The sequence below is a fragment of the Chrysochloris asiatica genome, unplaced genomic scaffold, assembly GCF_000296735.1.
Source record: "Chrysochloris asiatica unplaced genomic scaffold, ChrAsi1.0 scaffold00228, whole genome shotgun sequence".
NCBI classification, from domain to species: domain Eukaryota; kingdom Metazoa; phylum Chordata; class Mammalia; order Afrosoricida; family Chrysochloridae; genus Chrysochloris; species Chrysochloris asiatica.
In genome coordinates, this window is record NW_006408746.1 from 1,297,136 (window position 1) to 1,324,233 (window position 27,098).

Here is a 27,098-nt window from a genome sequence, read left to right on the forward strand (position 1 = left end):
TTCCATTGATCAATGTCTCTTTCATTGTACCAGTACCAGGCTGTTTTTACCACCGTAGCTGTGTAGTAAAGTTTGAAATCGGGGAGTGAGAGACCTCCAACCTTGTTCTTCCTTTTCAGAAGTACTTTGCTTATCCTGGGTCTCTTTCCTTTCCATATAAAATTAGTAATTGTTCTTTCCATCTATTTGAAGAATGTTTTTGGAATCTGGATTGGGATGGCATTGTATGTGTAAATTGCTCTGGGTAGTATTGACATTTTCACAATGTTGAGTCTTCCTATCCAGGAACATGATATGTTCTTCCACTTCTGTAGATCTCTTTTGGTTTCCTGTAGTAGTGTTTTGTTATTTTCTTTGTATAAGTCCTTTGTTTCTCTGGTTATGTTTATTCCTAGGTATTTCATCTTTTGTGTGGCTATTGTAAATGGAATTGTTTTCCTAATGTCTTTTTCATCGTTATTGCTGTTGCTGTAGAGAAATCCAATTGATTTTTGTATGTTGATCTTATATCCTGCCACTTTGCTGAATCTTTCGATGTCTAATAGTTTTTTTACTGAGTCTTTGGGGTTTTTTATATATAGGATCATATTGTATGAAAATAAGGAGAGTTTTACTTCCTCTTTGCCAATTTGGATGCCTTTGATTTCTTTATCATGCCGTATAGCTCTGGCTAAAACTTCCAGCACAATATTGACTAGGAGCGGTGATAAAGGGCATCCTTGTCTGGTTCCTGCTCGCAGAGAGAAGGTTTTCGGTTTCTCTCCATTGAGCTTGATGTAGGCTGTTTGTTTTGTATACATGCTCTTGATTATATTGAGGAATTTCCCTTCATTTCCTACTTTGTTGAGAGTTTTTATAAGGAATGGATGTTGGATTTTGTCAAATGCCTTTTCTGTGTCAATCGATATGATCATGTGGTTGTTTTCCTTTTTCTTATTTATATGATGAATTATGTTAATTGTTTTCCTGATATTGAACCATCCTTGCATCCCTTTTATGAAACCCACTTGGTCATGGTGTATTATTTTTCTGGTGTGCTTTTGGATTCTGTTGGCTAGGATTTTGTTGAGGATTTTTGTGTCTATGTTTATGAGGGATATTGGTCTATAATTTTCCTCCATAGTGACGTCCTTCCCTGGTTTTGGTATGAGGGTTATGTTTGCTTCGTAAAAAGTATTAGGGAGTTTTCCGCCCTCTTCTATGTTCTGGAATAATTTGAGTAGAATTGGTGACAATTCTCTGAATATTTGGTAGAACTCACCGGTGAAGCTGTCTGGGCCTGGGCTTTTGTTGGTTGGGAGTTTCTTGATGATCTGGTCAATTTATTCTTATGGGTTTGTTCAGATTTTCTACTTCAGTCTGAGTAAGTTTAGATAGGTCGTGTTTTTCTAGAAATGTATCCATTTCATCCAAATTTTCGAATTGGTTGAAATACAGCTCTTTGTAGTATTCTGTTATTAACTTTTTGATTCGTTTCGTTCTGTTGTGAGTTCACCTGTGTGGTTTCTAATGCGATTAATTTGCATTCTGTGAGAGTCTTTGTGTGGCATTGTAGGGTAGGCATTGGACCACTAACTTTTAGGGTCACAGTTCAAACTCAACATCTGCTCCTTGATAACTATATAACATTATTATGAGTCAGAACCAACTCAGAGGCACTTACCAACATTAACAACATGAGAGGTCTTCAGTAAGTTCATGGAAAAATATAGAATTAAAACATTATGGAATTTTTCTGAGAACTTTTTGAAGTCTCTTTGTATATGTGAACAGTGTGGCAGTGATGACTGTAATTTGAATGTACGGAACATGGAGCAAAGTATGAAGTTGTATGTGATTTTTAAGCTTATTAAGTCAAACATGAAATATACAGTCAGCATATATACGTTTTTGCTACACATCTACTTTGTATTTAAGTTACTACACACTGCTTTGTATTTTCCAGTTTGTATAATAGACTTTCTAATTGGACTATGGATTTTAAAGTTTTGAACTATTTCTATTTTTTTTAATTCATTTATTTTAACTTTATCTATTTAGTAACTTGCCTCATTCATTCATGTTAATATTGAAAATTAATTAATTTTCATTAATTGAAATCATTAATACCAACAGGCAACTCACCAAATATCTTCTCTGAAAAATTCTACTTAATTGTAATAGAGTGTACTCAAGACAACCGGTCATTGTTACACATGTGGAATTTACATTTAAAGTCCGTTCCTGTCTCATTGGGTGAGTCTTTTTTTATAACTCTTAAGTAGACATAAAGTAACAGGTTATATACATGTTTAGACAGTTCAGCCCTTAAAGCCATCCTTGTTGAGTGGTGATAATTGTCATTTGTTATTTCTCTTAATTGAAAATGCAAACTGACTCTGATTTTCTTTTTATAAAGAATATTAATATATTTACTTTTTAATTTTTTTATAAGGCAGTTGCAAATTGTAAAGTTTTATTTTTCTGCACTTGTGGTATTTATAAGTGTATTTTTTCCAGTTATTGATTCTTTTTTATTTTCTATAGATGAACAAATAGATAAAAAAAAATCGGAAGCAATTTGCCAGTCAAAAGAGCATTCTTCATCTCCAGAGAAGATCCTATCTCCTTTTTCACAGAAATATCAGGCTTGCAGAGCAAATCTCCAAAGTACCAGCAAACTGACCCTTTTTTCAGAAATGGTTTATAGCCAAGAGTTGAATTTACCAGAAGGAGTTGAGATAATAAGTGTTAAGCCTTCAGCAGGTTTGTAAATTTTGTGGAACAAGACTAATCAAACTTTGGAATACATGAATGTTTACCAATGTATTTTATAAATGTGTGCAATTACCTGGATTGTAAACCACAAGGTAGGCAATTTGAGCCCACCGGCTTCTCCTTGACAGAAAAATGAGTCTTTGTGCTCCAGAAAAAATTTACAGCCTTTGAAACCCTATACAAGGTCACTGTGAGTCAGACAACAACAGTCTCTTTGTAAATCCACACAGAAACACAAGTGTAAAGAATATATTTAAGTACCCTATATAAATATATTTTTTCACTATATTTTCAGATTACGCTGACATACATCAGCCAATTTTAGTCTTTAACACTGATTTCTAAAACACACTTTTATTATCTTTTCAGAAGACAAACAGAATTCCTAGGGCAGGATATAACAACTAGGTTGCCTTATTGTCAACTCTAATTATATTGGTAGTGGTTGTTTGGAGCCATGTACTGCGAAAAATTCTAAGTATGTGATTCTTGCTATATATTTGTCATCTTCTAGGAAAATGGTTTTCAAAATATGTTCCCTGGGTCAATAGCATTAACATCATCTGGGAGCTTTAATTTTTATTAAAATTCTATGTGGCACTGTGAGTTAATGCGTTGGACTGCAAAGTAGGCTTGAACCGCATAGTCTGCGGTTCAAGCTTGTTAGCTGCTCCTCTGAAACCCTATATAGGGTCACTGTGGGTCGGAACCTACCCGATGGTTCTTAACAACAATGGCCACAACCCAGACTTACTGAATGACAAACTCTGAGGTCAGGTCAGCAATCTGTTTAACACACCTTCAGCTGATTGTTACAACTTAAAAGATAAAAAAGCACTGTTCTAAGCTATCTAGAATATAAAGGCACAATCCATCTATTTATTTTCCAATTCTTTTCTAGTCAAGTATGGGTCTTTGTTCTCTTCTTGTCATTTTTTTTTTTTTACCTGATTACATTGAGTACTTTTCACTTTTCCAATTTTTTATTACTTCAGACACTATAATGAATGATTATAATAATGGTGGTGGCAGTGGTACTTGTGTGCCATGGAGTCAGTTCCAAATCATAGTGACCCTGTGTAGAGTTTTCTGAGGCTGTAAATCTTTATGAGAGCAGAAAGCCTCATCTTTCTCCCATGGATAATGCTAATGGTATCATTTTGCAATATTACTATTATATTCCTTTGGATTTTTTAAAAACTTGGTTTCTGTTAATGCTGAAATGTACTTTTAAAAGATAATGTTTCATGTAACATTTCTATATTATAATTAGAGTCCTATATTATAATTATAATTATTACTTTTTACTGTTGTGGATTACTGCTTTTGGGCTATAATGACATAGCTGAGTAAGTTTGGCAGAGACTATGACCAGCAAAGCCTAAAATAGTTAACTATTATCTGGCCCTTTAAGAAAAAGTTGGCTAGGTTCGTATTTAAGAATCATAGTTAATAGTATATGTTACAATGTTACAACACCTTCCAGTTCTTCCCTCTCCCCTCCCTTCAACTCCATTTTGTCTATTTCCCTGCCCTAACCAGCAATGACCACTCTCTTCCTGTTGAACCTATATAAATCCCCTTCCTTCCTGTTGACTCTCTCTTCCTTCTTTCTCTCTTCCCTTCTGCCTCCTGCCTTCTCTCTCCAGCAGAGGTTATCTTACTCACCCTGAATAAAAGTCTCTAGACGGGCCATTTGGAGTGAGGTGTGGTTGATAAGCGGCACTGGGGTTGTTTTTCCCCTTTCAGTATATGATTACATTAAGTCTAAGCAAATATTAAGCCCCACTTAGGAAACTTGTCAGAATCTGTGATCAAATTTATTTCAGTCATGAAGGGCTCTGGAAAATGATCGTTTAACACTTGGGTAAGCATGGGCTATTCTCAATTGTGTTGGCAAATATGAAAGTGAGGGAACCCGTAAATGTTGACAGATTTTTAAAAAATAGATTGATACCTTTAAAATGAGACTAATAATACTATATAAGACTAACAGAATTTTGAAAAGAATGCTGGACTGAGAATCAATATTAGAACTCAGGTTTTCATGATACTGTTCTTATATGTCCTTTTGTTCTTATTAAAGCCTTTTACTGATCTTGCATTGACCCTTAAAGTACATATATACTGTCATGTTTTTAACATTAGTTTATACAAAAGGCCTAAAATCATTAGTGTATGAAAACAAAGTTTTTAACCCTACTTGATATTTTGTTAATGGATTATTTTCATTTTAGGACATCTGAGTTCTTCTTCCATATATCCCGTCTGCAGTGCTCCTTATTTGTTGGCAACTTCATGCTCAGATGAGAAAGTAAGATTCTGGAGATGCAGAGTAACAGGTGTAGAAACAGCTACATCAAAGAATGGGCAAATGGATCTTGTATACATTTGGGAAGAATGGCCATTACTTATTGAAGATGGACTTCAGAGCAATAGTAGTATATCTATACCTGGCAGGCCTATAGAAGTTAGCTGTGCACACACAAATCGTTTAGCAGTAGCTTATAAGCAACCTACATATACTAGTAGAACTTCTCAGGACTTTATGATGCATGTAAGTATTTTTGAATGTGAATCCACAGGAGGTTCATGTTGGATTCTTGAACAGACAATTCATTTAGATGAGTTAAGCACAGTGTTGGATTCTGGTATTAGTGTTGATAGCAATTTAGTGACCTATAATAAACAAGAGATGTATTTGTCCAATAAAGACAGTATCACATCAAACACAAAGCACTTAGTTCATTTAGACTGGATGTCTAGAGAAGATGGTTCTCATATTCTGACTGTGGGAATTGGATCAAAACTTTTTATGTATGGACCACTGGCTGGCAAAGTACAAGAGCAGACTGGCAAGGAAAACTTGGCATTTCCACTCTGGGAGTATGCTAAAGTTGTGCCTCTTCCCAAGTTTGTACTGTTACGAAGTGTGGACTTGATTTCTTCTGTAGAAGGCTCCCCACCTTTTCCTGTATCTTTATCATGGGTTCGTGACGGCATCCTTGTGGTAGGAATGGACTGTGAAATGCATGTATATTCCCAGTGGCAGCCATCTTCTAAACAAGAACCTGTTATAACAGATTCAGACAATGGGAGCACTCCATCTTTAGTAAGTTTAATAAAACCTAGTAATTCATCAAGTTTTGGGTTACCTCATCCAAAGAAAACTCTGACTCGTTCCATGACCAGTCTTGCACAGAAAATCTGTGGAAAGAAAACTGCACTAGATGCTTCGGTAGACTTAGAAGATTCAGGTCTGTTTGAAGCAGCTCATGCACTTTCCCCAACTTTACCTCAGTACCATCCTTTGCAGCTTTTGGAACTCATGGATCTTGGCAAAGTTCGGAGAGCAAAGGCCATCTTGTCCCATCTTGTCAAGTGCATTGCTGGGGAAGTTGTGGCTCTGAATGAAGCTGAGTCCAACCATGAGCGCCGCCTTAGATCTCTCACTATCAGTGCTAGTGGAAGCACTACGAGAGACCCCCAAGCATTCAACAGAAGTGAAAATACAGATTACACAGAAATAGATTCTGTCCCTCCACTTCCTTTATATGCTTTACTTGCAGCAGATGATGATAGCTGTTACTCAGCCTTGGAGAAATCTAGTAATCAGAATCCATTAAATAAATCAAACCAACTGCCAAATGAAAGTTACGATGAGCTCTTTCAGATCTCTGCTCTGACATCTGATAGTCATGTGTTAGAGACAGAGGAAGAAAATACAAAAGCCCAGGTTATTGACCTTTCACAGTACAGTCCAACATACTTTGGTCCTGAGCATGCTCAGGTTCTTTCTGGCCACTTACTTCATTCTAGTTTGCCAGGACTCAGCCGGATGGAGCAGATGTCATTAATGGCCTTAGCAGACACAATTGCAACCACAAGCACTGATATTGGAGAAAGCAGAGACAAAAGCCAAGGTAAAACTAAATTCTGTACAGGATTGAAGGAAAAACGGATGATAATAGCTTAGTTTAAATAACTTTTTATAAAAGTGATGTCCACAAAGATGTTTTAATCACCATTGCTTCCTTCACAGTAGTTTTAACATGAATATGTGCTTAGATTTTTATTAAATAATTATTTTAGGTACCTGAAAATAAAATGTGGCTTCTGTTGTTTTTTTCATTTAATATCACAATATTCACTGTTACGAGTTTAATTTTTGTTTAATATTAAAAGTGATTTTTTTTCAAGATGCTAGAATTAAACTTACATTTCTACCTAGAACAACAAATACAAGCCTGATAAAATTAGGATGTAGAATCCTGAATAAATTACAAATAAGATCTGAAATTATAAAGTCCAGCCCTGTACACCAAATACAAGTCAGTAATGTGCACCCTTTGAACTAAATTGAAAGGAAAATATGGAGTAAACTTAAGAAAAAAATAGGTTGGTTTTGTATCTTGACACTTAAAAGAGGTATTACTAAATAGATACTAATTTTTATATGAGTATTTAGAGGTGTTTTGTGAGTCTAATTGTTTGCAATAAAAACAAGTCCTCCTACCCTATAACTTCCAATATTAGCATCAGATTATTAGATTGGATATATGATCTGAATCAGTCTAGAAAATATTATTGTACTATATACCACAGAGAAAGTTAAACTAATTTTAAATTGTGTCATATTACTTAAGTAAATTCTAATCACAGAAGTTCAGATTATAAAATATTTCGTAAATTCTGAATTGGTTCATTCTAGACTTGATAATTTTTCTTTGATATACGATTGGGTAGAAAAAGAAAGAAAATATTTAAACTGATAACTTGTCAATAGCTGATTGCCAACATTATTAGAGTCTATATGTGTTTTGTTTAATGAAATGTTTTATTTGTGCATGTGTGTTTTAACAAATTAAAACTTATCTTTTCTTGTTATAGGTGGAGAAACTCTTGATGAATGTGGGTTAAAATTTCTGTTGGCTGTTCGACTCCATACTTTCCTTACAACATCCCTTCCAGCCTATCGAGCTCAGCTACTTCACCAAGGTAATTAGGGCAGTAATCTACTAAAGGAAGTAAGGATAGTAGATAAGAGAGACTTGTGAATTAAAAAAAAAAAAAAAAAAATTACTGTGAATTGAGTGAAAATTTACAGAGCGGATTATCAGTTTTACATTCAACAAGTCATTTACTTTGTTTCATCTCAATTGCAATCCCCTCAAAATAACATCACTTATCCCACTTCCTATTTCTTGTTTCCATTCCTCCTTCTTTCACAATGCTTTTGAATTTTGTCCTTAGGTAAATGCTGCCCATTTGATCTTGAATGATAGACTATTCTATGGTGTGCATTCCTCACTAATGCTGTCTCCCCTATATACCTATCTATTGCTTGGCTGAAAATGGAGCCATGAGGGTGAGTTCAGTTCTAAACCTGAAGGGTGACCAAGAACCATATCATGGTCCCACCATTCTCTGTCTGACCAGTAAACCTGGTCTTTTTATTTTAATTTTGTGGTGTATTACACATTTTCTACCATTCTATCCAAGGTGTTTTAATGTGATCCCTTTCAGAGTAGTTAGTAGTGGTAACTGAATGCCATCTAGTTCTTCTGTTCTCAGGATTACGGAGAGTGCTGTTCACATGTTCCATTAGTCCACTGGATTAATGTATTCCAAGTAACTTTAATTTTTATCACTCATCTTTCCTCTGGACATAGACAAATAGGTGCACCTTAGATGACAACTCATGGCTTATGAACTTTTTGGCTTGTTTATGGCCAGACATGATAATGCTGACAAATTCCATATATGCTAAATTAAGATCCTCAAAGAATGATATTTCCATTAAGTGTCCCCTATTGTTCTCTGACTCTGGCACTTTTTTTTGTTTTGTTTTTTTACTTTCACTATCCTTTTGTTTTTCTCTCTGCCCCTTCCTTCCTCTATTTTTGCATATATAGCTTTGTAAAAGTAAAGCTTTTCATTATTTATAAAATTCATTGAACTTGGTTAATAAAAATTGAAAACTAATATGGAATCATAGTCCATTCACATTATAGGTTTTGTATTTGTTTTTCCTGTTTCTTTATTTCCAAAGATTTGGATATAGTGGGCATTTCGAATTTATTGGCACAGTTTAAAAATTTGAGGTCATATTTAAGTCAAAATATGTCAAAGCTACATCTATAATTTATTATTCATTTTATTCAAGCTTAAGTGTAATACTAAATAAAATATATTGTGAAGAGATAGGATAGAATCTGATCAATACACAGCATCTGTCCTGAACCTAGCTACCCTATAGAGGGTTTTCAAGGAGTGGCTGGTGGGATTGTATCACTGAACTGTCAGTTAGCAGTCCAGTGCTTATCTTCAGCACTGCACTGAAACTCCAGAGTAAAACCTAGTACATAGTAATTACCTATCACCAGATTAATAAGATATGTTTATATTTATATAGCATCATTTAAATCAATCATTATCTCAATCTATTGGTTGATGTTGTTATGTGCTCTTGAGTCGATTCCTATGCATAGTGACCCTGTAAAGGGTTTCCAAGGTGTGACTGGTGAGTTTGAATCACTGATCCTATGGTTCAAATCAACCTGTGGTCGAGGGCTTATCCTACAGCACCACACCAGGATTCCTGGGTAATAAATAGAGAAACACAGTACTACAGCACAGTGGCATTTGCCATCAACATTTTTTTTTTTTTGCCTTGTCTAAAGAGAAAAGATCTTTTAATTGTAGAAAATATATGCTGACTTAAGAAAATGGTAAAGTGACAGAATTGTTTGGAGACAAAAAGAAAAAATCCATACACACTAGTTATAGATGCTTAGTTATAACTCTGTCTTATGTAAACTTTTTTTAAAAGTTCAGATATTTTACTTCAAATAGGGAATGAACATTTCTGATGGTCATTATATAATCATGTTTATAGTCTTATAAACTTTTTTTGCATTTCTTCAGGTCTGTCTACTAGTCATTTTACTTGGGCATTTCATTCAGTAGCAGAAGAAGAACTGTTAAACATGTTGCCAGCAATGCAAAAAGATGATCCCACTTGGTCTGAACTAAGAGCTATGGGTGTAGGATGGTGGGTCAGGAATACCCGCAACCTACGCAGATGTATAGAAAGGGTAAGTGCTTTTATTTTGTTGTAATAATTATTATTAGTTTTTAGTTTGTTTGTTTTCACAAATTTCTTTAAATTTTTTAATTCACATTCTATTTTTTAGATTTTTGGTTAACACATGTTTATTTAGTATTATTTCTCTGATATTTATGAAACAATTTATGTGCCTATTTAGAAAAGTAAAATAAAATAAATGAAGTGATAATTTAAAACTCTTCAGTTCTGTGTTGTAGTACTGTTTCCTACCTCAAACACCTTCTGAGGTTCCAACTATAAATTACTCTTATAATTATATATGTGTGTGTGTGCTTGTGTGTATGTGTGTATTTATATATATCTGTATATAAATAGAGTGAGTCCTGGTGTGGCACTGTGGATTAATGTGCTGGACTGCAAAGACATTATGAATCTCAAAATTGGCAGTTCAAACTCACTAGCTGCTCCTCTGAAACCCTATACACAGTCGCTATGATTCAGAACCAATTTGCCGGCACTTAACAACAATAACAACACATATATACAATATATAGATATATAATATGTATACACATTCATATTTGTATAATTTTAAAAATATTTGAACATGTGAATAATATGTGCAAGCCTTATATAAAAGGAAATAAAATTTTTCACTTAAAAATATTTTTGTGAAAGTTTGACCGATGTTTTCTAATTATAGGTAGCCAAAGCCGCGTTTTATAGAAAGAATGATCCTTTAGATGCTGCCATTTTTTACCTCGCAATGAAAAAGAAAGCTGTGATTTGGGGGTTATATAGGTAGGTGAAGAAACTGATTCCAAATTAAAAACTTTCCATAAAATGTATAAATGGATTAAGTACAGATTTGTTCGTGTTGGTATCCACTCATGTAGAGTCTTGGTTATATTTACATTTAATGACAGATTTCATAGGGAAGAAACTCAGGTGTTTTCCAAAGTAGAATTTTGATGAAGTAATTTTTGGTTGTTTTCAGGTTTATCAGAGCAGATAATGTTTTTCCTTATTATAAGAACATCTCATGATGTTTCTAAAAAGCCAAAGTAATTCAATCAAAAACTTGAGTGTAGCCTGGGGAAGATCAATTGGTAGAGTTTTCCCTCTGCCCTGTTGTGAGTAATGGGCCAGAGTCCCATTGCAAACTGCTTCCCTCATGAGAGCCTTGAATCAGTTTGGACTGAGGTCACTTAGAATTTTTTCCTGTCTCATTTCTTCTTAGTTGTTGTTAGGTGCCATCGAGTTGGTACCAACCCTATGCACAACAGAACGAAACACTGCCCGATCCTGGGCCAACCCCACTTGATAAACTTGATTACCATAAATGGCTCATTATTTTCCTTATGTTCAGTTCCAGGTGAATCTTTTTGAACACCAGTATTTGGGGAACAGTCATGATAATAAAGCTATTTTCTATGAGACTAAGTATCTCAGCTTGTTTAGAAATCAAGGCTATTTTTCTTAGGTTTATATCACCAAAGTCATCCTATAACTATGTTGTTGTTGTTAAGTGCCGTCGAGTCGGTTCCGACCCATAGCGACCCTGTACAGGGTTTCCGAGGGTGTAAATCCTTACGGGAGTAGAAAGCCTTATCTTTCTCCCGCGGAGCGCCTGGTAGTTTCGAACCGCTGACCTTTAGGTTCGCAGCCCGATTCGTAACCACTACGCTACCAGTATAGGCAAATAAAAAAGGTGATTGATGAGGTTTAAATGGAGAACTAGCACAGAAGTTAATATCAATTATATATTTTGCCTGGATATAAAAATAATTCAACACTGCTGCTAGTGCAGTTTTCTTTCAAGTTAGAATTTTCTTTTTATAATTTATATGAAAAAAATTTTTTCCTAATTTTTTTTTTTTCTTCTTCTGCTGGGAAAAGATGGAGATGTATAATAATATATTAGCTGGCAAATACAACAGAGCTTCAGAAAATTCTTAGAAAAATTTCATTATTTTTCATTCCATTTTCCGTGAACTTTTTGAAGCCCTCTCTTATGCCTATTGATTTTTTTTTTTTTTTTCAATGTTTTATTGTGAATTATATGGTAGTTTACATGGGGGAACTTTAATTTTACATTCATTCCATCATATATCATATCATTGCCATGGTTCCAATCTCCTCCATGCATCATCAACCACCCAAAGGATATATCCCAGAAACCCGCCCCCTACACTTCTCCCTCCTCCCCCCAGTTTTCGGCCCACAGTCCCTTTCCCTCTCTGGGTCCAAAGACCCCAGTCGCTTCATCAGTTTGTGTCATCACCTCTGCCTCCATCTCAGGCATCTCTGTTTTTCTGAGTAGGATCCCACTCTCGGCTCTTCTCCGTTGATGGTCCCAGAGGCCTCCGCTTCTATCCTGGAGAGTTAATCACTCCCTTCCTTGTTACAAAACTTCTACCTTTGCAATTCCTACCCTCATAGTCCGTCCTGATAAGCATTATTTACTACATTATCACGAGTTACCCATCTATATCTCCTTTCATCAGCTCCGCCCAGACAGATTGAATAGTACCTACTATAGTACTTAGTGCTAGGGAGATTCTGCCTTTCGTCATGCTCCCTAGCACTAGGTTCCCTCTTGAAAGCGTGTAAGCCAGTCACTTCTTGCCTTTGTAGTGCCCCCCTCCCCATTTGAGTATCCAATGTCCAAGCTGCCCTTCTCCATCGACTCTGTGTGTGGGGGGGTGTGTGAATGTTTGTTGCTGTGGGGATTTGTTCCTTCTTTTGAGTCTCTGCTCCATAGGCATAGGTCAAGTTTGCCTATTGATTCCTAAAACTTTTAAATTACTAAATTTGCAAGGTAGTCTTAATTCTTGGCGTGGTATATTTGGATAAGCACTGGATAACAAGGTTGGTTTGAACTGCAATATTGATGGTTCAAACTCACCAGCCACTTCTTGAAAACCCTATATAGGGTTGCTATGAGTCAGAATCAACTTGACAACACTTAACAACAGCAACTTTGTAAGACTCATTTAATATGAAAGTATTATGTTCCAAAATTTTCTTAACATTTTTTTTTCTTCATAGATCGCAAAAAGATGCCAAGATGACACAGTTTTTTGGACACAATTTTGAGGATGAGAGGTGGCGTAAAGCTGCTTTAAAAAATGCTTTTTCTTTACTAGGTAAACAGCGATTTGAACATTCTGCAGCATTTTTTCTTTTAGCTGGTTGCCTCAGAGATGCAGTTGAGGTAATGAATGAAAATTTTTTTCTCCAGTAGCATTGACATCCTCTACCTCTGGTTTAAACTTTAAAAAAAAAAAAAAAGAACTTTAACTTAATTCTATTGGAAATAATATAAAGCTAGATATCTAAAGGAATGCTGGTGTGGCACTATAGGGTAAGCACTGGAATGCCAACTGGAAAGTTGTTGGTTCAAACCCATCAGTGAATATGAGTGGGAAACAACTTGATGACACTTAACAACAACAAAATATTGAAAACTATCTGATCTTTAGTTGCAACTTTAAAAAATTTGTCTTTACCTTGAACTACCACTCATCTGTAGGTTTGCCCTAAAGTGGTAGCTTGCATGTTACTGTGATTCTTAAAGCTATGTCACTGGTATTTTAAATACCAGTAGAATCACCCATGGTGACCAGGTTTCAACCAAGCTTCTAGACTAAGACAGACGGGAAGAAGGAAACACAGACCACTACTGAATATTTAGTCACTGAAAAACTTAAGACTAGCAGTGGAACACTGTCAAGTAGCACCAGAATATCAAATACTGAAACATGATGAAGAAGACCAGAATATTGTCACTAGTGCCAGAAAATGAGCCCCTCAGGTTGGAAGGTACTCAAAATACAATGGGAGAAGGGCTGCCTCCTCAAAGTAGAGTTAATTATGATGATGCAAATGGAGTAAAGTCTTTGGGGCCACTATTTGCTGGTAGGGAACAACTCAAAATGAAAAGAAACTCCTGTAAACTCCCATTAATAATTAGAACATGGGATATATGAAGTATGAATCTAGGAAAATTGGTAGTTGTCAAAAATGAAATGGAATACATAAACATTGTTATCTTAAGTTATCTTAGGCATTATATTTACTATGTGAGGAATGACAGATTGAAAAGGAATGGCATCGCACACATCATCAAAAAGATCTATTTTGAAGTACAGTGCTGTCTGTGATAGGATATTTGTATGCCTACACGGAAGGAAAATACTATTATTTAAAGCACAAACCACTAAGCCAGTGATGATGAAACTTAAGAACTTGACCAATTTCTTTAGTCTGAAAATGAACAAAACATGCAGTCAAGATGTATTGATAATTTTTGGTGATTGAAATGCAAAGGTTGGAAACGAATAGGAAGGATCAGTAGTTGGAAAATATGGCTTTGGTGATAGAAACGATACTAGAATCACATGATAGAATTTTGGAAAGAATTTTACAAGACCTATGACTTCTTCATTGCAAAGACTCTTTAAATAACATAAAAGACGTATATCCATGTGGACCAAACCAAATGAAATACACAGAAATCAAATTGACTAGATCTGTGGAGAGACACAGTAGAAAAGCCCATCACCAGCCAAAACCAAGCCACGGGCAGACTGTGGAACCATCAATTGCTCATATACAAATTCATGCTGAAGAAAATTTAAACAAGTTCACAAGAGCCAAAATATCTTGAACATAGACCATCTGAATTTAGATATCATCTCAAGAACACATTTAATGAGTTAGACATTGAAGACCAAAGACCAGAAGAATTGTGGGATGACATCAAGTACATCATATAGAAAGAAAGCAGGAAAAGACTAAAATGGATGTCAGAAGAGACTCTGAAACTTCCTTTCCAGAATAGAGATACTAAAGCAAATGGAAGAAATGCAGAGATAAAGAGCTGAATAGAAAATTTCAAAAGTCAACTCAAGAAGACGAAGTCAATTATTATAATGAAATGTGCAAAGACCTGGAGTTTCAAAAGCAAAAGAGACAAACTTGCTCAACATTTCTTATGCTGAGGGAACTGAAGAAAAAATTCAAGCCTCGCTTGACAATATTGAAGGATTCTACTGGTAGTGTAGAGATTACGAATCAGGCTGCTAACCTCAGGGTCAGCAGTTCGAAACTATCAGCTGTTCCAATGGAGAAAGATGAGACTTTCTGCTACCATAAAGATTTACAGCCTCGGAAACCCTGTTTTGAGTCAGAACTGACTCCATGGTACATAACAAAAACAACATGGACAAATTATTGAATGATACAGAAAGCATCAAAAGAAGATGGAAGGAATATGCAGAGTCACAGTACCAAAAGGAAATGATCGATGATCAACCATCATAAGAGGTAGCATATAATAAAGAGCCAGTGATACCGAAGCAAGAAGTCAAGGTGCACTGAAAGCATTGGCAAAGAACAAGGCTCTGGGAAATGATGGAATATTGAAATCTTTCAACAAACTGATGCAGCACTGGAGACACTCATTCATCTATGGCAAGAAATTTGGAAGACAGCTCTCTGGCCAACTGAGTGGAAGATATCCATATTTATGCCTATTCCAAAGAGAGGTGACCTAATGTAATTCAGAAATTATTGGGAAGTATCATTAATATCTCATGCAAGTAAAATTTTGCTAAAGATAATTTTAAAACGTGTAACAGTACATTGGCAGGGAAATATCAGAAGTTCAGGCCAGATCCAATGTAGACATGGAAAAAGGAATATAATTGCTAATGTCAGATAGATCTTTACTAAGAGCAGAGAATACCAGAAAGATGTTTACCTATGCTTTATTGACTATGCAAAGACTTTCGATTGTGTGGATCCTAACAAACTGTGAACAATATTGCAGAGAATGAGTGTTCTGGAATACTTAATTGTGCTCATGAGGAACCTATACATAGATCAAGATGCATGCAGTTGTTGGACCCCAGAATAAGGGAACACCGAATGGTTTAAATTTAGGAAAGGTGTGCAACAGGGTTGTAATATTTTACCATACTTATTCAGTCTGTATGCTGAACAAATAATCCAAGAAGCTGGATTATAGGAAGAAAAAATGTGGCATCAGGATTAGAGGAGGACTCATTAGCAACCTGTGATATGCAGATGACCACCTTGCTTGCTGAGCGCAAAGAAGACTTAAAATACTTACTGATGAAGATCAAAGACAACAGTATGGGTTGTACCTCAATTTAAAGTAAACAAACTCCTCATCACTGGAGCAGTAAATAACATCCGTATAAATGAAAAAAAGATTGAAATTGTAAAAGACTTAATTTTTCTCGGAACAACCATCAACATGGAAGCAACAGTTAAGAAATCAAGTGATGCATTGCATAGGGCACGTCTGCTGCACAAGACCTCTTTGAATTGTTCTAGAGGAAAGAAGTCAGTTTGAGGATCCAAACCATGATATTTTCAGTAACCTCATATGCATGTGAACATTGGATAATGAATAAAGAAGACCATAGAAAAATTGATGCATATGAGTTATAATGTTGAAGGAGAATATTAAAAGTACTATGGACTGCCAAAAGAACAAATAAATTGGTGTTGGAAGAAGTATAGCCAGAATGCTCCTTTGAAGACAGGATAACCAGACTTTGTCTCTCATACTTTAGACATATTATCAGGAGCGACCAATCCCTAGAGAAGGACATCATGCTTGGTAAAGTGGAGAGTCAGCGAAAAAGGAAGACCCCCCAACCAGATGGATTACCACTGTGGCAACAGCAGTGGGGCTCAAGTGTAGCAACGATTGTTTGGTTGATACATGAACAGGCAGTGCTACATTCTGTTGTACTGTTTCATAAGGTCACTGTGACTTCATACTGACTCGACAGCACCTAACAACAGCAACAGTGAACTGGAATAAATAGTGTTTAAAGAGAGTTCAGATTAACTGCCTTGTCTTGTTTAGAGGCAATGGGTTGTTGGTCTCACTCTTCAGAATATTCACGAACAGGTTAAAAATAAAAAATTTCTCTTCTGAATTTAAGCACATTTGAACCTGTATCTGGCGCTGATCAAACTTAGAAGCATTTTAACTGATTATTTCATAGTAAATCTTTTTCTTTTCTTTCCCCTACCATATGATTTATTTGTAATTACTTATCCAGAAGTAGTTTGCAAATTTCACGTTATGTTTTGGTGAAGAAATCTTTGTTTAATGTGTAAAATATCTCTCCAACAGGAATAAAAAATTTTTTTTTTAAATTATGAGGTAGAAGTTTTGCAACAAGTAAGGGAGTGATTAATTCTCCAGGATAGGAGCAGAGGCCTCTGGGACCATCAACGGAGAGGAGCCAAGAGCGGGACCTTACCCAGAGAAACAGAGATGCCTGAGATAGAGACAGAGATGATGACGTGGAGGGATGAAGCGACTGGGGACTTTGGACCCAGAGAGGGAAAGGGACTGTGGGCCGATAACTGGGGGGAAGAGAGGGGGAAGTGTAGGGGGCGGGTTTCTGGGATATACCCTTTGGGTGGTTGATGATGCATGGAGGGGATTGGAACCATGGCAATGAGAAGATATACGATGGAATGAATGTAAAACTAAAGTTCTCCCATGTAAACCATCATATAATTCACAATAAAACATTTAAAGAAAAGCTAAAGTGGATAGAGAGAAATACTGTTAACTGATAGTACATGGAGGGGAGTATAATCATTGTAATGAAGCAGATACATGATTTATTGAATGTAAAATGATGATATGCCCTGTAAACTTTCACTCAATTCACAATAAAAAACCTTTAAAAAAAAAAATTATCAGTACATACATTTTTTTTGTGCATACATTTCTTTTTAAAGAGAGAGAACTCAACGAAATTCAGAAATTATCAAACAGTATTATTAATATCACATGCAAGTAAAATGTTGCTTAAGCTAAGCTTAAAATGATGGCAATAATACATCCACAGAGAAATGCCAAAAATTCAAGCTGGATTCAGAAGAGGACATGGAATCAGGGATAGCATTGTTGACATCAGGTAGATCTTGGTGGAAAGCACAGAATATCAGTAAGATGTTTACTTGTGCTTTATTGACTAGGCAAAGTCTTCTGACTCTTTGAATCATGACAAGCTATGAATAACATTGCACAGAATGGGTAGTACAGACATTTAATTGTGTTTTTGAAGAATCTATAAATAGAACAAGAAGCAGTTGTTAGAACAAGGGGATACTGAATGGTTTAAAATCAAGAAAGGTGTGTGCCAGAGTTGTATCCATTCACCATACTTATTCAGTCTGTCTACTGTGCAAATAATCTGAGAAGCTGAATTATATGAAGTAGAATGTGGCATCAGGTTTGGAGGAAGACTCATTAACAACCTGCAATATGCAGATGATACAACTTTGCTTGTTGGAAACAGATAAGGCTTAAAATACTTCCTATAGCCTTCAGTTTGGATTGTGCTGCAGTGTAATGAAAGCCAAAGTCCTCACCACTGGATCTTGCTAAATGGAGAAAAGATTGAAGTTGTGAAAGGTTTCATTTTGCTTGAACACACAATCAACACTCATGGAAGACAGCAGTCAAGAAATTATACAGGTTGCATTAGAAATCAAATGATGGATTGCTTCAAAAGACCTTTTTAAATATTCAAGAGTAAAGATGTCTGTTTCAGGACTGAAGTGTGCCTGACCCAAACCATGGTATTTTCAGTTACCTTCCTTACGTAGCACTGGTGGAATAAGGCACTGGATTGCAAAGTCAGCTTGAATCGCAAGACTGGTAACTCAAGCTCACCATCGCTTTATCTGAAACCCTGTACAGGGTAACTGGGAGTCAGAACTGACTCAACAGCACTTAACAACAAGAACAAGTATATGTATGTGAAAGTTGGACAATGAATAAGGCAGACCATAGAAGAATTGATGCATTTGAATAATGGTGTTGGTTTAGAATATTGCCAGTACCATGGACTGCCGGAGAACAAACAAATTTGTCTGGGAAGATGTACAGCCAGAATGCTCCTTAAAAGCAAAGATAGTGAGATTTTGAACATGTTATCAGAAAGGGCCACTCCCTGGAGAAAGACATTGTGCTCAGTAAAATGAAGGGTCATAGAAAAAGAGGAAACTTACAATGAGATAGGTTGACACAGTGGCAAAAACAGTGGGCTCAGGTATAGTAACAATTGTGAGGATGGCACAGAACTGGATAGTGTTTCATTCTGTTATTACTATGAGTCGGAACTGACTCCAAAGCACCTAACAATGTCATAAATTATCCGTGTGTTCAGTTTCATACAAGTGATTCAAAAACAAGTTTTTAATTTGTTGTGATGGTTTCTAGTGGATAGGAATGTAGAATTTCAAGAGTAAAAGAAAATACGTAGCTTGAATTGATATCTCTACGAATGCTTAACTTTATTAGACTAACTTTTTGAAACTGTATACTTAGTATTAGCAGATAGATTTATTTATAAGTATTAACATAAATGTAATCGATCCAAAACAAAACAGTCCCTTGCTTTTTTATAAATATTTCTTTTTGTTTTAGGTCTGTCTTGAGAAACTGAATGACATTCAGTTGGCGCTTGTAATTGCAAGACTCTATGAGTCTGAATTTGATACTGCTTCAACATACAAATCTATATTACGTAAAAAAGTTTTGGGAATTGGTTCTCCTGTCCATGAACTCAATTCGTTGAATGTAAATACGCATTGTGATCCTTTCCTTCGGAGTATGGCTTATTGGATTTTGGAAGATTATAGTAGTGCTCTGGAAACATTAATAAGGCAACCTGTCAGAGAGGATCATGGTAAGCTGCATTTCAAAGATGTTAATGTTTAAGCGTTATGAATATTTTCTGGATACAGAACACTGATAATGCTGAGGCTAATACAGAACATGATGAATACACAATACAAAACTTTATGGATTAGTTGACACAGGTGTATGTATATAGTTTTGGGGGTTTTTTTTAATCAAAGAGATTATTCTTTTTAAACCAAATATTTTGACTTGTCTGTTTTTATGAAATTTGTTCACAAATATTATCAACCCTAGAATATAATTTTTTTTTTTCAAAAATACTGATATAAATCTGTTGTTTATCTTTGGTGGGAATTAGTATTTTGTTTCTTTTTTTTTTTTTAATTGTGAACTGAGTGATAGTTTACTTTCATCTGCTTTACATTATTTCATTGCAATGATTACAGTCTCCTCCATACATCATCATTCAACAGTATTTGCTTCCATTCCCTTTGTTTTTCTTTTTTTTTTTTTTGTGGGGTTGGAGAGATATACACAAAAACACTCAGGAATATATAATAATTTAAACAACCAAAGGGTAGATTCTGCAAGCCTGCCTCTTGGCCGCCAGCACTCAATCCCTCTCTTTTCACGAATCAGTGTAAAGAAAGCTATGTAAGTTATATGATTTGAAAAATCTTAAGCTACATATCCCTTGACATTCTATTGTCCATTAAAAAAGTGTAGTTTAGAGGTATTATTTTTATTAATTTTAATTTTTAGTGAAAATATAATGCATCATACATCCACTCATCAATTTCTACACGTTCAATTTAATAATATTGGTTATATACATCATTCTTGTTAACTCTGTCCTTATTGTTTCACCATCATTGACTTGGACAATCCCTCCCTGGTTTCTCATCTATTGTTGTTGTTGTGAAGTGCCATTGAGTCGATTCCGACCCATAGCGAACCCTGTATAGGGTTTCCAAGGAGCAACTGGTGAGCTTGAACCACTGACCTTGCAGTTCAAATGACTTTGCGCCATACCGGGACTTTAGGGTTATTGTTGATAGCTTGACCTCATGCAGATAATTCTGTAAAAGAGTGCTGTGTTTATGACAAATTTTTTTTTTAGTAACTTAGTTGAACAGATGTTTAGTTTTTAATCACTGGAGGGGATAATTCCAGTTCATGGTTCAAAGATTATCTAAGATAGATATCGGGGTTCTTTTACACTCAATAGGTTCAGTAAGTCTTGATTCTATAAGAATCTGAAATTCTGTTCCTCATTTCCCACCCCCCAACCCCTTTTAGTCAATATTCATCTATTGGTTATTGATTAAAATATTCATTAGTGGTAGTGGGCACCATCCAGTTTTTCTGATCTCATTGGCTAAGGAGGGAGTAGTTCATGGAAGCAGTTCCTGTAATCCCATTTCTCCATCAATTCCTCCTTGGTTTCCTTCTAGAGGGTATTATTATAATGTACCCTTTTCAACTCAACTTTTGCCTTTTAGAAATCTTAGCTAAAACTTTCCTAGAGGCTAATATAAGATAAATTTGAAACTACCAGCTGTTCCGCGAGAGAAAGATAAGGCTTTCTGCTCCGGTAAAGATTTACAGCCTCGGAAACCCTGTACAAGGTCACTATGAGTCGGAACCGACTTTATGGCACATAACAACAACAACAAGTAAAAGATGAAGCCTTGTAAAAATGATGGGATTTGCTTTTCAACTGCATTTCCATAAACTGAATTGTGTCTGGTAGTTGGTGCAGTAGATATCATATGACTTGGAGTACTAATTGGAAAAAAAATCATAGTTACTAGCTTTTCACATGGTATAATCTATACAGGAAGTATCATGTGCCAAACAAACCTTCATAACATATAAGAAAGCCAAGTGATTCTGTTCAAGTATAACCATCTTCAGCTGAAAATTTCTAAATTGACTTCTGTATAGTGAAAGGAGAGAATAAAAGGCCTTTTGTAACCATTTTCTTATACCCACACATATGCTTGCCAACAATGTATGGATTAATATGTGATCATTTACTTTTAAAACCAATGAAAACTATTTTCTTCTAGAAGAAAACTGCAAAGATAATGGTGGCATGGACCCGGATGATAGGAATGGAGGCAGAGAAAAGTGGTTGGGCTTGGGATTCAATGTTAAAAGTTGACTAGACAGGATGTGTGATTGACTATGGAATATTAAGAAAAGGGAAGTCAAGAAGAACTCCTGGGTTTTTAGCCTGAGCACCAGGTAAGTGAGATGGGGAAAACCCAGGTAGCAGCAGATTTAGGGGTGCTGTTTTTCATAAGGCGTCCTGGGTGTGGTGCTGTAGGATAAGCACTCGACCGCAAGGTTGGTTTGAACTGCAAGGTTGGCAATTTAAACTCACCAGAGCTCCTTGGAAACCCTATACAGGGTCCCTATGAGTCAGAACCGACTTGACCGCATTTAAAAAACAAAACAAAAAAGTTTTACATAAGGAAGAATTCTAACAAAGGAGACCTTTGAACCAGAGCCTAACTGAAGTAAGTGAGTAATCGTTGTAGATAATCTGGAGGTTTACACCAAAGAAACACAAATTGAAAAAACTCTACACCTAAGTGGAAATCTAATGCAGGGTTTTGAATATAAGAGTCTAGAATTTAAAGGGTAAAGCTGGAACTGGAGATAGAAGTTTGCAAATTATCAGGAAATTGATGGTGTTTAAAGCCATGGAACCACATAAGTTTACCTGTAGAGTATAGGTGGAAAAGAGGTCAAGAACTGAACCCTAGGACACTCAGCATTCAGAGGTAGGGAAGTTGAGGAGGATCTAGCAAAGCTGACTGAGGAAGATCCAGAGAAGAAGGATAAGATGAACTAAGAGTGGTAAGTGTTCGTGTTGTTAAGTCCTGTCTAGTGAGTGGGTCCCAACTCATAGTGAGCCTGTATAATGTTTCCGAGGCTTTAAATCTTCTCCCATGGAGCACATTTTCTCTCATGAAGTGGCTGGCAAACTCTAAATGCAGACTTTGTGGTTTACAGTTCAGTGCTTATCATATGGTGCTAGTGCGTTCCCAAGAGTGTTAAGTAGATGTGTTAAATTATGTTTGAATATTACCCAAGGAGGTAGGTTTAGATGGGAAAGCAGCTAAGTCTTTGTTTTCCTACTATTAGGAAATTTCATTATCAATGCCATAGATAAATGTGGCCTATTAATAAAATTTTATCAAAAGACCAGGTATATAAATATGCCATAGTTGAGGCAATACAAAATAAAACATTATAGTACTAGTATTAACGTCCAACTTGGCTCTTGAAGAATTTTTTTTGGCTCACGAAATGAATTTACTTCCAGGTCAAGCCATGATGTCAGCCTGTAATCCTGCAGTTTTTAATTTCTACAATTATCTAAGGACACATCCTCTTTTGCTGAGACGTCATTTTGGATCTTCTGATGCATTTTCCACACATTTAAGTTTAACAGGAAAAAGTGGATTGTCAGGAACAATTAATTTAAGTGAAAGACGGTTGTTTTTTACTACTGCCAGTGCTCATTTAAAAGCTGGTTGTCCCATGTTGGCTTTGGAAGTATTATCAAAGATGCCTAAAGTCATAAAAAAGACAAAACTTTTTGGTAGAACATCTAGTTTTCTGGATACTAGTAAGGACTGTTCTCCTTCTTCTCCATTAAAATTGGACTTAAGAGAAGACAAGTCTGGTATTGATTGGTCACAGTCACTAATGAATGGTTTTGGATCTTCTCCAGAAGGTTCTTCAGAGAAACAATCAAACTCAACTCTCTCTTTTGACTGGAGTCAACCAAGTGTTGTATTTCAGGATGACTCTTTAGAGTTAAAATGGGATAGTGATAATGATGAAGAAAATGAGGACCTTCCTATTTCAATGAAAGAACTAAAACCTTCACAGAAAAGAATAGGTAAAAAAATAGATGAAACAAGTTCTGATTACACAGAATCTTTCAGCACACTAGATGAAAGTGACATTTTAAGTCCTTCAGAAGATATCATTGCAGTTCAGTTAAAATTTAGAGCATGTTTAAAGATTCTCACAGTAGAACTTCGTACTTTATCCACTGGGTATGAAATAGATGGTGGAAAATTACGTTACCAATTGTACCACTGGCTTGAAAAGGAAGTGATAGCTCTTCAGAGAACTTGTGATTATTGTTCAGATGTTGAAGAATTGCAGTCTGCATATGACGAAAGTGGAGATGAATTTAGGTTAAATGAAAATGCTGAAGATTTGCTTCCCCAAACTAAAGTGAAACAACTGAGAGAAAGTTTTCAGGATAGAAGAAAATGGCTTTTGAAATATCAGTCACTCTTGAGGATGTTTCTTAGTTACTGCATACTACATGGATCCCATGGTGGGGGTCTTGCATCTGTGAGAATGGAATTGATTTTGCTTTTACAAGAATCTCAGCAGGTATGTAACATATATGATAGTCAAAGTAGTAAGATTTGTGAAATTTTTTTATATTACTATTTTTCTTTTTAAAAATTAAAATTCTTGGGGTTTTTTTTTTATTATTAATATTGATTTAAGGAATATTTCCTTTTGTATGGCTGCTTTTTACAAATTCCCTATCAGGCCCTTTGATCTGCAGTGTTCATACTTTACAGTCTTATATAAATTACTACAAGACCAAAACCAAAGACACTGCCATCTAGTTGTTTCCAACTCATAGTGACCCTGTATAGGGTTTCCAAAGCTATGAATCTTTATGGGAGCAGAACGCCTCAACTTTCTTCTGTGGGATGACTGGTGGGTTTGAACTGATGACCTTCCAGTTAGCAATCCAGTACTTATCCTAAAGCATCAACAGGGCTCCTTTTTTTTTACAAGAGAGATTACTGGAGTTTTATGATGGAGTTAACCATCACACGCCTCTTCTAACTCTACAGATTTATATTATACATTCAGATTTTAATTTTTTTGTACTGTTTTCAAAGAGACTGTTGAATTATTTGTGTAATGTATTATAACCATGGATAGTAAGTTCTTTTTTCTTTTGTTTTTAAGGAAACATCAGAACCAATTTTACCTAACCCTCTATCAGAGCAAACCTCAGTACCTCTCCTCTTTGCTTGTACAGCCAGTGCCAAAACAGTAGTTGCCAATCCATTATTGCACCTGAGTAATCTAACACATGACATTTTACATGCCATAGTAAACTTTGATTCACCACCGCATCCTGATATCCAAAACAATAATGTAAGTATGCTTGTTTCAAGCTTTTAATTTACCAATATATAATGATAAAACTAAAAATTTATTATAAATTTAAATATCATACTATAAATAGTGATGTTGTATTACCAAGTTTACATTAATTTTAACCAAAGAAAATTTCTATTTGTAAAAAAGGCTTATCTTGTGTTACTTGTAACCAATAGAGTAATTTTTAGTCATTTAAAATACAACTCAGGAAGAGCTGCCTCCTCAAAGTAAAGTTGACCATGATGACATGAATGGAGTATAGCTTTCTGGACCTTCATTTGATGTTGGGGCACAACTGAAAATGAGGACAAACAGCTATAGACATCCATTAATAATCAAAGAATGTATGAAGTATAAACCACTAAAGCCAGTGATGATGAAATTAAAGAATTCTACCAGATTCTTCAGTTTGAAATTAATCAAATGTGCAATCAAGGTATATTGATATTTACTGGTGATTGGAGTGAAAAGGTTGGAAACAAAGAGGAAGGCTCATTAGTTGGAAAATATGGCCTAGGTGATAGAAATAATGGACGATGGAGATCACTTAACAGAATTCTGCATGACCATTGACTTATTTATTACAAATACCTTTTTTAAACAACATAAAAGATAGCTATATATATGGACCTCACTAGGTGGAATAAACAGAAATCAAATTTACTACATCTGTAGGAAGCTTCTGTTGATGGTAGGTGCTATCAAGTTGGTTCCAACTCATAGTGGCAACCCTGCATACAAGAGCAAAACGCTGCCTGGTCCTGTGTGAACCTCACAATCGTTGTTATGCCTGAGCCAATTGCTACTGCCAATCCATCTCACTGGGGGAACTAACTCCTTTTTTGTTAACCCTCTACTTTACCAAGCATGATGTCCCTCTGCAAAGACTGGTTTTCCTGATATTATCTGAAGTACTCCTGGTATGGCGCTGTGGGTTAATGTCTGGAATGCAGTGTTGGTTTGAACCACAAGATCAGCAGTTCAAGCTCACCGTTCAAGCTCACCAGCCGCTCCTTGGAAACCCTATACAGGGTCACTATGGGTCAGAACTGACTCTGTGGCACTTAACAACAACACTAAAATGTGAAGTCTCACCATTATAACTTCTAAGGAGCATAGTGGCTTTTTCCAACACAGATTTATTTGTTCCTCGGGCAGTGCATCGTACTTTTAATAGTCTTCTCCAACACCATAACTAAAATGTACCAGTCCTTCTATGGTCTTCCTTATTCATTGTCCAACTTTCACATTATATGAGATTACTGAAAATACCCTGGCTTGGTTCAGGCACAACTTAGTCCTCAAACTTACATGTTTGCTCTTGATCACTTTAAAGGGGTCTTGTGCAGCAGATTTGCATAATTCAGTACATCATTTGATTTCTTTTTAAGTTTTTTATTGTGAATTGAGTGATACTTACATGGGAGAACATTGATTTTATATTCCTCCTATCATATTTCATTTCATTGCAATAATTACAGTCCCCTCCATGCATCATCATACAACAGTATTTGCTTCTATTCCTTCTGTTTTTTTGTTGGTTTGTTTTTATTAATGTACACAAAAACACTCAGGAATATATTATAATCATTTTAACAACCAAAGGGCACATTCTGAACACCTGCTTCCTGGCCACCAGCATACAGCCTTTCTGTTTCCATGATTCGAGTCCTTAGCTGCTGAGTCCTCATCTCCAAGCCCTCATCTCTGCTTCCATGTCTGATGTTGTTACTTCTCTGAATGTTGCTGTTAGGTGCCATCGAGTCGGTACCGATTCAGTGCCCCTGTGCACAACAGAACGAAACAATGCCCGTCCTGGGCCAACCTCACTATTGTTGCACGTCAAAAGCCATTGAGGCTGCCACTTTGCCAATCCATCTCACTGGGGGTCTTCCTCTTTTTCTCTGACCCTCCACATTACCATACATTATATCTTTCTCCAGTGACTGGTCCCTCCTGACAGTATGTCCAAAGTGTGAGAAACGAAGTTTGGCCATCCTGGCTTCCAAGAAGTACTCTGGTTGCACATCTTCCAACACAGATCTGTTGGTTCTTTTGGCAGCCCATGGCACTTTCAGTATTCTCCTCCAACATCAAACTCAAAAGCATCAACTGTCTAGGGATATTAGTCTCGCTCATATGATCCAAGAGTAAATAGACAAAGGTTCACAAAACAGACTAAATGCTTTAGAGAAAGGAAGATCGCTTAAGGGAAATAAGACCCAATATATCCAGACTACACACCCAGCCAAGGTTACTCATGGTATAAGTAGATTTGTGTTATCTTTCAGTAACCCAGAAATTGATTGGAACTTAATCCAACAGCATTTTAGGAGG

At 35.9% G+C, this 27,098-nt stretch overlaps 1 protein-coding gene across 1 annotated transcript in view; it reads left to right on the top strand.

Annotated features, from left to right (window-relative positions):
* The window catches only part of DMXL1 (Dmx-like 1), a 280,448-nt gene that overhangs the window by 162,957 nt on the left and 90,393 nt on the right, over window positions 1-27,098 (top strand). The window contains exons 16-25 of the mRNA XM_006873194.1: window positions 2,116-2,235; window positions 2,527-2,745; window positions 4,995-6,680; window positions 7,648-7,755; window positions 9,685-9,854; window positions 10,530-10,627; window positions 12,878-13,043; window positions 19,323-19,584; window positions 22,876-23,966; window positions 24,564-24,755. Coding sequence (XP_006873256.1) covers window positions 2,116-2,235; window positions 2,527-2,745; window positions 4,995-6,680; window positions 7,648-7,755; window positions 9,685-9,854; window positions 10,530-10,627; window positions 12,878-13,043; window positions 19,323-19,584; window positions 22,876-23,966; window positions 24,564-24,755 — 4,112 coding nt within the window. The remainder of the gene's footprint in view (window positions 1-2,115; window positions 2,236-2,526; window positions 2,746-4,994; window positions 6,681-7,647; window positions 7,756-9,684; window positions 9,855-10,529; window positions 10,628-12,877; window positions 13,044-19,322; window positions 19,585-22,875; window positions 23,967-24,563; window positions 24,756-27,098) is intronic.